At 38.3% G+C, this 12,681-nt stretch overlaps 1 protein-coding gene across 1 annotated transcript in view; it reads left to right on the top strand.

Moving 5' to 3' along the window:
• The window catches only part of TSGA10 (testis specific 10), a gene marked incomplete at its 5' end in the record, with an annotated part of 31,428 nt that extends 18,747 nt beyond the window's left edge, over positions 1 to 12,681 (top strand). The window contains 6 exons of the mRNA XM_080363223.1: positions 2,292 to 2,402; positions 2,947 to 3,132; positions 4,444 to 4,646; positions 5,408 to 5,512; positions 9,584 to 9,718; positions 12,563 to 12,681. Of these exons, the coding sequence (XP_080219349.1) occupies positions 2,292 to 2,402; positions 2,947 to 3,132; positions 4,444 to 4,646; positions 5,408 to 5,512; positions 9,584 to 9,718; positions 12,563 to 12,587 (765 nt within the window). The 3' untranslated portion in view covers positions 12,588 to 12,681. The remainder of the gene's footprint in view (positions 1 to 2,291; positions 2,403 to 2,946; positions 3,133 to 4,443; positions 4,647 to 5,407; positions 5,513 to 9,583; positions 9,719 to 12,562) is intronic.

Here is a 12,681-nt window from a genome sequence, read left to right as displayed (position 1 = left end):
CAAGTAGTGCGTAGAATTGCTTGGTCCTCATCTGAAGTAAATCTGCAAACTAGTTTTTAAGCTCATTTTTCAAACTCTGATTTCTTCCTTATTGCTGGGCTCGCATTTATAAAAAGGACCAGCTATTCATATGTAATGCTTTGCGTGTTTATCTTGAAGAAGAGCTAATTAATGTTTTCTCTTTTTTTCTGATATTCATGTAAAAACACTGTAGCAGTTATAAGTATTGCTTATATGGAAAAGTGCTATAAAGGAGGCAGTGAGTATTTCTTACATTGTGCTGTGACTGGCCCAGAGCACTTAGAAGCTTATGAATTTGACTTGCTAATAATTTAACACAGTACACATTTTAATAAGGTTCAAAACTTTATTAATAGTATCGTATGTATTTACATTCCTTTAAAGTGGCTTTTGGATAAAAATGCTGGCAATATTTGGTTATAATACAGGATTACATAATCTACTGTGTTATTTCTGTGTGCAGTTACTAATGAAAGTAGTTAAATACTTAAAACTTAAGTCTTGTCTTATGCATACATGATGTTCATGCATCAAAGTATTTTCTAAGCAGTTAGAAATTAAGCTTAATATCTGTAGTAGTTCACCACTATGTAATGTTCTGATTTTCCTTTGTTTTGTTCAACTTCTTGCCACAATTTAGAATTCTGGTACTTGCTCTTTCTTCTCTGCACTTATTCTACTGCTTAGGATATCTTTGTCTTTGAAAATACTTGCTGCTCGCCTCACTTTCTTTTTCTCTGAAAGTGCTACCCAGTTTTGAAGGAGATTAACTTCACCTGATTTTAGGTATATAAAAGTTTTAAGTTAGTAAAGCTCATTTTTAAGTGAAGAAAAGCCCTTCAGAAGGAGATTCATCCCATCTCAGTTTTTAAAGTGATTCATTTTACATGTCTCTCTCTTCATTATAAAGTATAGCTAACTAGTTCAGATCAGATGCCTAATTCTGTGCTGCAAAAATTAGGTGAGACAACTCCCATGCTAAATAACTCTTCTCTGAAGCACATTAATCTTTCTCTTTAGCACCTTCCTTGAGCATGCTAGAAAAGTCGAGGTCTTTGTAGCTTTAACTACCAAAGGTAGGCAGTGAGTGTCACTAGAAACATGGATTGCTCAAAGAGATTATTCCAGGTAATCCCTGTTCTTTATCTTCTCTCAGAATCACAGTTGATACAGATGTGGTCAGCTGGGGCAAGGCAGCCTCCTGTTGCTTCTGGCTACCTTGGAAAGCTTCATGGTTTCCTTTGCAATGCCTGGATACTTGTAGAACCAGTTAGAAACAAAAGCCTCACAGGATCAACTACTTTTTAATGGGCTTGCCTCTGTAATACATAATGTTTCCTCTAGCTTCTTCCATTAGTTTAGGTGGTATCCAAAGTATTTAAAGTAGCATTGCTTCTTCCATTAGTTTAGGTGGTATCCAAAGTATTTAAAGTAGCATTGCTTTTTCTTTGGTTCAGCCTGTTGAAAAAGTTCAGACTCTGCTTTTGCCAAGAAAGGTTGGACCACATGATCCGAGTGGTCCCTTCTAACCTGACTTTCTGTAATTCTATGATTGAACCTTTCTCAGCACTTCACAGCCTTTTCCCAATATGAGTTTCTCCATAGCCTACTTCCCTCCCACTCCCCACTCACCACCCTGTTTCTTCCCCCCCACCCCCCCTGTACTGGTTCTTGCAGCTGAGTGTTCTCACAGTAATTTTGTAAGAAAGGAAGAGTTTCTGAAGAGGGCAGTTCAAGACAGCCATTCTGCAGGGTTTTTTCTTCACTCTGTTCTGTTTCTCAAGCAATACTTGTCAGAACTGTGTGCATTCTCCTAATACTTGTGGCTTTATTTTTTCTCACTATGAGATAACCACTTAATTAGTTAATTCTATTTTTATCTGTCTTCTTTTTCAAATGTGAGCTTTTAAGAGACTGTGACATGCCAAAAAGAGGGAACTGACTCTCAGCCCTGCTTCTTAAATGGGGCAGGCTATTTTGTTATGGCCACCTAACTGCTATATAAAGTCTGCTAAAAGTCTTTTTCTTCTTAACTGCTCTGTTCTTTTATTAACGCTTTTCTTAGTTTTTAGAAAATTTAGCATTATTTGTAAATCAAAGAATGTAAATATTTTTGACATATGCAAAATTTCATTTATAGAAATATGTATGGCTTAGATTTAAATAATTACTTACTAGAGCCATAGATGCTAGATACACACTAATTCTATTTTTTTGGTAAAGGTACAAACAGTATACTTTAACCTTATGGAACAAATATTTCTTCATAGGTACTATATAAAAAACTAGCAAAGTACCAGAATGAGCTTGATGATGTGAAGTTGAAAGCCCAGGATTCAAACACAGATATTGTCAGGCTGAAGGGTATACTGAAGTCTAAAGTGAGTATATGGATTAAACGTGTTTTAAAAAAAGCTGTTGTTTTAATAAAAAATGAAATTTCAACTGCATTTCCATGGAAGAATTTGCCTTCTGGCTAAAACTTAGTTGTATTCTACTAACATGTTTTTAATAGTTTGAACACATTTTCTTAACTGTTTTTGCAGTACACAGGTAAGGAAGTATATTACACTGTGTGATTATTAAACTTAAGAATTCAGACAGTGAATAGTACAGAGACTTGGGACTCTTTTGACTTTATTACCATACAGGATTAATAGTAAAAATAATATTTCTGCGATATATTGCTATACCTAATATTTGAAATGTTAATTTAGCCATTTTTAACAGATGTCTCATGAGCATTAAAATGTGCCCACCTTGAAGAAAACACTGGTTCCTGAGAAGTCTCTCAATAGTTTGGCTAAATGGCAGTTTTCAATGGAAAGAGAACATCCACTGCCATGTCATACATGTAGATGTATAGATACCCCTATTTTGTGAAGCTTACTGTAAGTTATTAAACAAACAAGCTTTATGTCTTAGGAGAGAGAGAATTGCGAGCTTTTGGAGAACTATCATAAAGCCTGTAAACAAGGAGAAAGTTGGGAAGAAAAATGGCATCAAGCAGAAGCAGATTGTAGCTCTGTTAGAATGGCACTGATCAGTGCGGAGTCTGAGAAGCAATGGTTGAAAGAGAAAATAGAGACTCTTGAAACCGAGATGGAGCAAGTAAGTTGAAATCGTTCTTTCCATAGTTCACCCTTGAAATAGTCTGGTAGTATTATCATAGAATCATAGAATCAAGACACCCTCAGGATCATCGAGTCCAGGCATAACCTAACTCTAGCACTAAACCATGTCCCTAAAAACCTCATATAAACGCCTTTTAAACACCTTCAGTGATGGTGACTCCACCACTTCCCTGGGCAGCCTGTTCCAATGCCTGACAACCCTTTCTGTGAATAATTTTTTCCTAATATCCAATCTAAGCCTCCCCTGGTGCAACTTGAGGCCATTTCCTCTTGTCTTATCACTTGCTACTTGGGAGAAGAAACCAAGCCTGTAGCTGATTAAAATTATGCTTAATGCCACTTCTGATATTTTAGAGGTATTTGCTACAATGAACGGTATGGAGTTTGAGTTTATTTAATAACATTACTAGAATTCCATTGGTCACACTTGGAAAAAAATATTTTAAAATAGCATATTTCAAGGAAAAAAAGTTACAAAATGCTCTTACGTTTGGAATGACTGAAGTCATAATGTCACGTGCAACTCTACAGCATACCTGAAACATACCTAGAGCTTTGCCACCTGTTATATTCCTGTCTCTGCTTTTCTTGCTTCCAGCTTTACAACCTTTTTTCCACTGCTTTAGGTGTCCCAAAGATCTTCCCACTTCAAAATCTGAGGAACTTGAAGTGAAATGCACAGCATGGCTTTGGAAATATGTTGTGAACATATAAATTATCTTCTGGTTTGGGGTTGTTATTATATTTGTTGTAGATCATCTCTGCTTCCCAAATATCACATAGGCTACTGAGGGCTACCTGTGCATGTTACATACTCAAAAGGAACTGGGCTGCTGCTGTTCAGAAAGTGGGGGAGAACTTAACAGTGGCAAAACAGCACAGGAAGATTGTGTGCTCCTTTAAGTAAAGTAAGTGTAATCTCACACTGCTGGAGGTGCAGATATTGGTTTGTTATACCAGGTGTCATTTCCTGCATGTAAATGATTAATCAGTAGTTTCTTGCCTCAACAAAATGTAGACCTTCCCTCCTTTAATGATTCTGTCTACAGTCTGTATCCATTGATCCGTGTATTTAAAAGAATTTTGTTGTTTTTATCAAGTACATTTATATGCTGATATATACATTGGGTAAATTTATAAATCTGACACAAGATTTTGACTTAGGGCAAATATAACACTAATCATCCATTTTAGAGTGAGAGAGAATTTTGGTCATTAATCCCAGACTCTTTTTTAAAAAAGAGGTTGCCATAATAGATAGATAAAACTTTAAAATCTTTTTTTTTAGCTGCAGAGCAAGTGTGTGTCATCCCATTGTGAAACAGAGCTGCTGAGAAAACAACTGGGAAATGAAAGAGCAACTTTGAAACATCTGGAATCTTTGCTTGTGTCCAGTCATGATAAAGAATTTCAGGCACAAAGAGCAAAGCAAGAAAAAGACACTGAAATTCAGCTTCTCAAGGAACAGCTTTCTTTAGCAGAACATAAACTGTGAGTAAATGGCCAGGAAAATATTATAGGTTTTTTTCATTCTTCCCAAGTGTATATACATACAGATGGTTTTATATCTAGCTGCATTTTCAAATGGCTGAAGTACCTTGGTTGCTTTAACAGCAGAAGATACTAAAACTTGCTTCTGATTCCTCAGCTATACCCTAATAGACTTTTCTGTGTAGTGTTATATTTTACTCAAAAAAAAATGTTCTTAATCTCAATTGCATGGTATAGCTGCCCTTTTAATTTTGGATAATTGTATTTTGTAACATACTCAGAGGATTATAGTTTCTGTCTCACAGAATCACAGCATGTTAGGGATTGGAAGGGACGTCCAAAGATCATCTAGTCCAATCCCCCTGCCAGAGCAGGAACACCTGGATGAGGTTACACAGGAAGGCGTCCAGGCGGGTTTTGAATGTCTCCAGAGTAGGAGATTCCAAAACCTCCCTGGGCAGCCTGTTCCAGTGTTCTGTTACCCTCACTGAGAAGAAGTTTCTTCTCAAATTTAAGTGGAACCTTTTGTGTTCCAGTTTGAACCCATTACCCTTTGTCCTATCATTGGTTGTCACTGAGAAGAGCCTGGCTCCATCCTAGTGACACTCACCCTTTATATATGAACATTTTATAAACATTAATGAGATCACCCCTCAGTCTCCTCTTCTCCAAGCTAAAGAGACCCAGCTGCATCAGCCTTTCCTCATAAAGGAGATGCTCCACTTCCTTAATTATCTAATTAAAGTGTATGGACTTTACAGTGCTGTGCAGAGTCAAGATTTTACTCAGCTCAGAAATAGAGCAGCTCAGCTAGAGTCGGAACTGGCTATCACCAAAAGACAGCTGGAGACTGAGCGCTTTGAAAGGCAAGTACGTTTTTGTATTGTGCTTCCTGCATCTAGTTGGTGTGAATGCAAAATAGTACCAAGACATCGACTCATTAGTAGGATAAACAGCAAAGTTTTGGTTTGCGCCATTCTACATCTCCTGTGTGTTCAGGGACTATTCATGTCACTGAATTCAGTCTGTGTAGCTGTTACACATGCTAAGTTAGCTGTCTAGATTCCCTTTATACCACATGGAACAATACAGTGAGATAAACTGCCCTCTGGAGTTGCCTATTCTAGGATGAGATGGATCACTTTCCTGAAGATGCTTGTCCGTCTTTGCTTATTTATAGGGATACCTGTTTTGATGTATAGTGAGAATCCAGGTGACTAGCTGGCTAGACAAGTGATCTATAGACTGCTAAGTCCTGTGATATGAAAGGCCACCTTTTGGTTACCCCAGTACTAGTGAACTAAAGCAGGTCAGAGCACTGACTTGAGGGGTGCACACACCTGTGTACTTGTCTGTACAGTTGTCAGTACACACTCTGGAATTATTTTAGCCCATACCAACCTGTCTTCTCTCAGGTACTGCTTGAGGCACAGAAGGTGCTAGGGATGGCTCCCAAATGGCAGTGTGGCCAAAGTAATTTTTTGTGTGTGTATGTGGGAAGAGAGTTAAACAATATGTACAAACTGTTTCATATGATTTGGCCACAGTACCAGAGAGCCGCTTCTGGGCTGCTTCCTGAGTTACTTTACGTAGTCTCAGTGTTTTGAATGGTTTTCTTGTCTGTGAAACAATGGTACTTCTCTATTTCGTGGATGTACTAAGGATAAAACATTACTATGCTGGACATTATTTTGGGTATGTAAAAGAGATGGCGAGAAGAAGCAGAGCGATGCAACTATAGCACAGGTTTAAGAATCAGATGTCTTGTTTAATTGTAGCAAATCACTTTGATACTCTGTGCTCTCCTAGGTTTTGGAGGGGGCATCTTTATACCTGGTGTTAGGTCTTTTAAAGATGGATTTCTTGAATGTCTCAGTGTATGTTACAATTTCAAATTGGATTATCCTTTACTCTTAAGTCATGGCAAAAACTGCTAAACTTTTGTGTTAGGTACACAAATTCATTTAAAAGGTGGCATCATTTGTACTTCTTCGGCTGCATAGAAAAAGCCAGACTGCGTGCTAATATGGCATTACCTTTATTTTTAAAGAAACTCTCTCTTCTTTAGACTGTTGTTTCTCTACTCCCACTGTGTGAATGCATCCATTTCATGGTCTATGGGTGCTCCCTGGTAGGGACTGCAAGTGTTCTTGAAGTGTTCATTGGCAGAAGGTTGAATCAGCCTCCTTACTTAATCTCTTCTCCTAGTTAAGGACAATTTGTTACTCATGTGGTTGTTTTTAATTGCAACAATATCAACACTTAGTTTACAGTTGGTTAGCAAAACAAATATTAGAGTGAGCCTATGCTGAGGCAAAGATTGCCAGTTTTCATTCTTGAGGAGAACTTCTCTTCTGCTTCAAGAGAATTACAAACGTAATTATCTAAATTGTTTTGGAAAGCAGCATGCAGTCTGTAAGTCAGTTGCAAAAACAATATGCAGAAATATTAGATAGCAAAAACTGAAATGTTCTTATAAAAATCTGAGGCTGATATTAGATTTAGCTGTCTGAAAGGCTAGAGCTTTTTTCTTTTTTTTTTTTGGCTTTTTAATAAAGTCAAAACGGTGTCCCTTCAATGTCCAACAAAGGTTACAAGAATTTACTTTTCTGTTTTTACTCAGAAATTTCTGCTTTACAAGAGCAGACATCTGTCTTCCTTGCAGGGAAAGGGATTCAAGCTCCAGGTTGGCTTCTTACAGCCAATCTTTTTTTCTGGTGCTGGCAAGTGAAAACCAGAAAATCAGCCAGAGAAGAAAAATACTATAATTAAAGTCAGTATCGAGATAGTATATAATGGAAGTAGCAGATCTCAATACTGGCCAGTTTTTGTTGTTGTCGATTTAAACAAGTGCGTAGATGATATCCTTGTAACACTGACTTAGCTAGTCATATTGATTTACTGCCTTGGTGCAGAATGAAATAATGCCTGAAATTAGGCGGTGGAAGTGCTAACACTGTCAGGCCTTGAATAAGCACCAACACAATGATACCAGGAGGCTTGATTCATCTCTCTGGGTTTTTCTTTACCAGTCAGGAAAAGCACCTCCCCATGGCTTCCATCCTTCTGACTGCAAAAGCAGTTTGGACTCCTGTGGAACAACAGGTTTGATATACTGCCCTATTGTGGCTCCAGTGACCAAGCACAGGAACTGTCAGATACCCCTGGACAACCCCAAGCCCATGACTTGCATATCTTTTTATTGCTTTTTGTTTCTTGACCCTCCTTTTTGCTGCCCTTGTACCTCTCCCTGCCCCAGTTTCCTCCCAGATAAAAAACTTGCCCATGGTTGCTTTTCCGCGCTGGTCACAGTTTTGCTACACTTGTACCCAAACTCAGTATTATACAGCAGGATATTACCTGTGAGAGCTGCAAGCATCTGCGCTCTGACTTCCCACCACTGTCAGCACCATGTTGACCATTAAAGCCAGTGTGGCATAGAATCATAGAACCACAGAGTAGTTTGGGTTGGAAGGGACCTTCAAAGGTCATCTAGTCCAAGCCCCTGCAATGATCAGGGACATCTGCAACCAGATCAGGTTGCTCAGAGCCCCGTCCAGCCTGGCCTGGAATGTCTCCAGGGATGGGGCATCTCCCACCTCTCTGGGCAACCTGGGCCAGGGTTTCACCACCCTCATTGTAAAAAATTTATTCCTCATGTCTGACCTGAATCTCCCCTCCTTTAGTTTAAAACCATCACCCCTCGTCCTGTTGTAACAGGCCCTGCTCAAAAGTCTGTTCCCAGCATGTGCATAGTAAAGCCCTTAAGAGCAATAATGCTAGTAAGACTGGCAGTCAATGTAGACAAGTCTGGTTCCATAGTCTTTACAGAGCATCTGATGCCTCCCCAGGCACAAGACTGTGAGATGTTGGTAGCTGGGTGGAAGACTCTTCCTGTCTCACAGGGCTCCTGCTGCTAGAGTGAGCCCTTTTCTTGCCTGTAGATTCAGCTCCATGAGCTGGTGCTGGATCTGATCCCTCTCCTGCAAGTTTGCGTGGTCTGCTCCAGGGGGCCGCTCCATAGGGAAGTCTGTGGTAATGGCAAAGCCACACTGGAGTCAGTTTCAGTTCAATACCATAGAGGCAGTCCTGGTTATACCTTTATTTGCAAGGTTTTGGACAACATGGAGTCCCTTCTTCCAGCCTGGGTCAATGCTATCCTCCCAATATACCCATTCATTTATAAAGAACCATTGTCCAGGTTTTACTGGGGTTCTACACTGAAACGCAAGGGTTGTTGTAGCCACTCTTCCTAGTAGTTTCCCAGTCCAATCCAGACTAGATTCTCCTTATGTAAATGATTAGCAGCCTGAAACCAGGATCCCACATGAGTACGTACCTCCAAAATATTCCAGTGTATTCTCCAGTCTCATGTATTCCTCCCTGTACACCCAGATGCAGGAGTCACAGATTGATCTGGTATCCAGCCCCCACCTCCTGCAGTCAAAATGACTAAACTACCATTTTTTTTACAACTTTCCTACTGGGGTGTCCTGCATCTCTTGAATATCCACCAGCTCTAGAGCACTTTAGGTAGACTCTAGCAGCACAAGAATACCGCAAGCAACACTGTTCTTACGTTAATATCATTGCTGATTTTAGTGACTGTCCTTATGTTGCAGACTTATGAATAACCTTAAAATTAGGCTCTTGCGGGAGTTTTCATAATTTTTAGAGCTTAACCAGCAGCAACCATGACTAGCTTCTGTCTTGTAGGGAAAAGAGAGACAATGAATATGTAGAACTAAACCTGAGTAAGGGAGTAATACAGAGAGAGTCAAAAATCTCTTTCAGAGAGCATATGATGAACACATCTTTTAAAGTGAAATAAAATTTAAAACCTGACAATCTCAAATAGAAAAAAAGTTATGACTGTGAGATAATGTTGATGATTTTTGAAAAGTTATTTGTCTCACTGTAAAATAATGTTTCTTTAGGGAACGTGCCATACAGGAGCTTCGACACCAGAATCATGCAGTCTCATATCAGTTAGGCTCTACATTAAGAACATCATCACCTGACCATTCCCATTATCAACCTCCTGATTGGTCTCTGGACTTGTCCCAGGACGGGTAAGTGCTTCAACAACACTTAAGTTCCAAACACTGAAGAGGGGTAATAAAAAAATACTGAACTCTGATATTTCTTGTTGAAATATTTACTGAATTTTATGGAATTACATTGCTCCAAGAAAAGTTACAAGAAGATTCAGGACAACAATCTTTCGATGATATTCCTTTTATTTTTTTTTATTGAGCTGCAGCAAAACTATGTGGTTAAGAGCAACTACTTGCACCAGGATGCTATAGTCATAAATTCTTAAAACAGTAATAGAAATAATGCTACAGAAAATCTCTACCTGACTTGCCACCATTTTGTGCAGGTGTAGATGTAAATATTCTTTTCTACATAAAAGCTCTTAACTATTCAGCCTTTCTTCTTCTAGTAGTTTTCAGAATAGCTTTTCCTCTCTATACGTGCATTTTTTACAAGATACAAATGCATTCTACAAGTCTTCAAATACTTGTAACCCTGAGGAGGGACAAGCCCAGCTTTCCTTTTAACCATCAGTGAAATGGAGCCTCCACAATATGCAGGTGCTCCCCTGTCAGTTTGGTATCAGATTAGGTTCATGTTTCATGGCGGTATGCTTTTGCACCACATTTTTTTGGTAGATTGATGGCAACTTGCATTTAAAAAAATTGCCAGTTGAGGAGGAAAAGTTTTAATTCATGACTTGCAGGAAATAATTTCTGCTTTTGAGATGGTTATGTTAATACATCGTTAACTGAGATTATTACCTTTGGCAGTTGATTAATCTTTGTTATCCAAGGCTCCTATAAATACACAGGTCCCAAGAATACCGGACAAGTTTCCTTGGGTTAGTGAGCTGGTTCTGGTACCCTTAGTAGGAAAACACAGCTGTGCAAGACTGATTTTGTAGCTATTGCCTGTCCTTGATAGCAACTACAGAGAATCTTAATTCTTCTCACAGAACCACATCTACTCCTCCTTAGTCTGAGAACAGCATAGCTCTTATCATTTTTTCAAATAAGCATTGTATCATTTTGCATGGTATAATTTACTTTTAATTACCATAACACGTTCTTCTATTTTTGATACCATATAAAAAGCGGTATCAATCCATGTAGTCGCTGCACTGATACTAATGATCATGGTGCTTTTTCTAGTTGTATTACTCCCTTTTCGAGGCTATAGAATTCCTTTCTAATTAGTAAACATCTGACTAAATACCAAATCAAGACTAATCTTCTACAAACTAGATTATGAATTCAACTCTATTCTTGTTTGCCTTTTTTTGTTTGTTTTTGTTTTGTCCTGACTGGCCTTATGTGGCATAATCTGCTTTTGCACATTACTAGGGAACAATGAGTTCAAGGAAGGACTAAAAATGAAATGTGTGAGCCAGGTATAAATACTTCACTTAAAATCATCAGCTGGTTTAAACTAAATCTTTCTCAATTAAATCAATGTAGCTTTTGTGTGCAAATGAACTCAGGTTTTTTTCTGCTTAATTATTTTCTGGTTTTGACTGCTCAAGATACTAACATAATTCCTAACTTTTTTCCTCATCCAGCTCTTTGTTATACTTTTTTGGCTAAGTGGTAAAGAACTAGGGTTGCTTCAGACTTACTGACTTATTTAAACTACACAATTTGGAATTGTTTTCATTAAAAAGCCTGTGCAATAAAAACTGAAACTTTGGCAGTCTGTGCTATGTTTTAAAAGCTTAGCTGGAAAGAATTTATCAGGTTTTATAGTTTAGTGATAGAGTGTTGAACACCGTAGCCTGTTTGATAAGGCTCTCCTGAGATAGAGCAGAGATCTGAATCTGGGTCTGTCTGCTTTGTGTGATTTGTGTTTGATTTACCTATGTCTGGGTAAGTGCTGCAAGGTCGAGAATACTAAAGTTCTTGATAAATTTTATATCAAGAACTCTGAGTCTGTATCAAGAAAAAGACAGAATAGTAAAAATGTCTGAAATATTTATGAATGATTAAATCATTTCCCAACTAGCTAACTCTAGAAAGATTCAGAAAAATCCATTGAGACCAGAACAAAAGAAAAAACAATGTAAAATATGGCCTGAGAGTAAAAGCAAGAATATTAATGCACATATTTGAGTGTAATCATCAGCAGAATCACAGAATTGAGACTTTAAATATATATATATATGGGAAACTGACGAAACATGGTCTACTTGTATGTTCCTGATGGATTTCAAGCAGAATACCAGCAGAAATACTCCTCCAGGAGGTGACATTTCATTTTTCAATTGCTTGCAGACAGGTTACAAGGGACTGAAAAATATACTGTAGAAGCAACAACTCATTGTTAGAGAGGCTTCTGGCACAGCTGATATCCGACTGCAGTATGTGAAGCGTTAATGAGAGAACAGGGCTGGAACCACCACGAACAGCCTTCTTGCTCCCCAGTGTCTTGGTGCTATTTTAGCTGACAGACGATGGTGGGAGATGAGGCAGACAGCCACCTTCTTATTTTATTGAGAAAGTGATATCAGAAGCAAATTGGACAGTAACTTTTTCTTATTCTTCCATCTTTCTCTCCATCTTTATTGCACCAGACTCCTTGTTTCAGTGAAAAGCATATGCCTTGTACTTTGTCTTGCAGACTTAGTGGGAAGGACCTTTTCTGTCTGATTTTCTTAAGTGATAGGAGTCCAAAGCTTGCTTTTCATTTCAAGGAGCATTACAACACTTTCGAACAACAAAATCTAATCCTTCAAATGATACAGATTGACTGGTGAAGAGACTAAGGAAGCCTGCTCAAAGTGCTTTCAGAATCAAAACCTAAAAGTCTTGCACATGGAAACATCAGAATGTACTTCTGTATTCACTGAACATGAAACCAATTAGATTTATTTTTCTTTCTAGGAATTTCAAGGACAATGGGCTGTGAAGACTCAGCACAACATCTGGAGAGTTAAAGTTTAATGCTTACTTAATTATCATTTTTCCCTGCTGAATGCTAAATTTCATTAAATCTATTTCAC

This window comes from Nesoenas mayeri (assembly GCF_963082525.1).
Source record: "Nesoenas mayeri genome assembly, chromosome: 1".
Classification (NCBI taxonomy): domain Eukaryota; kingdom Metazoa; phylum Chordata; class Aves; order Columbiformes; family Columbidae; genus Nesoenas; species Nesoenas mayeri.
Note: the sequence above shows the minus strand (reverse complement) of the source record. Positions and strands in the feature narration are given on the sequence as shown.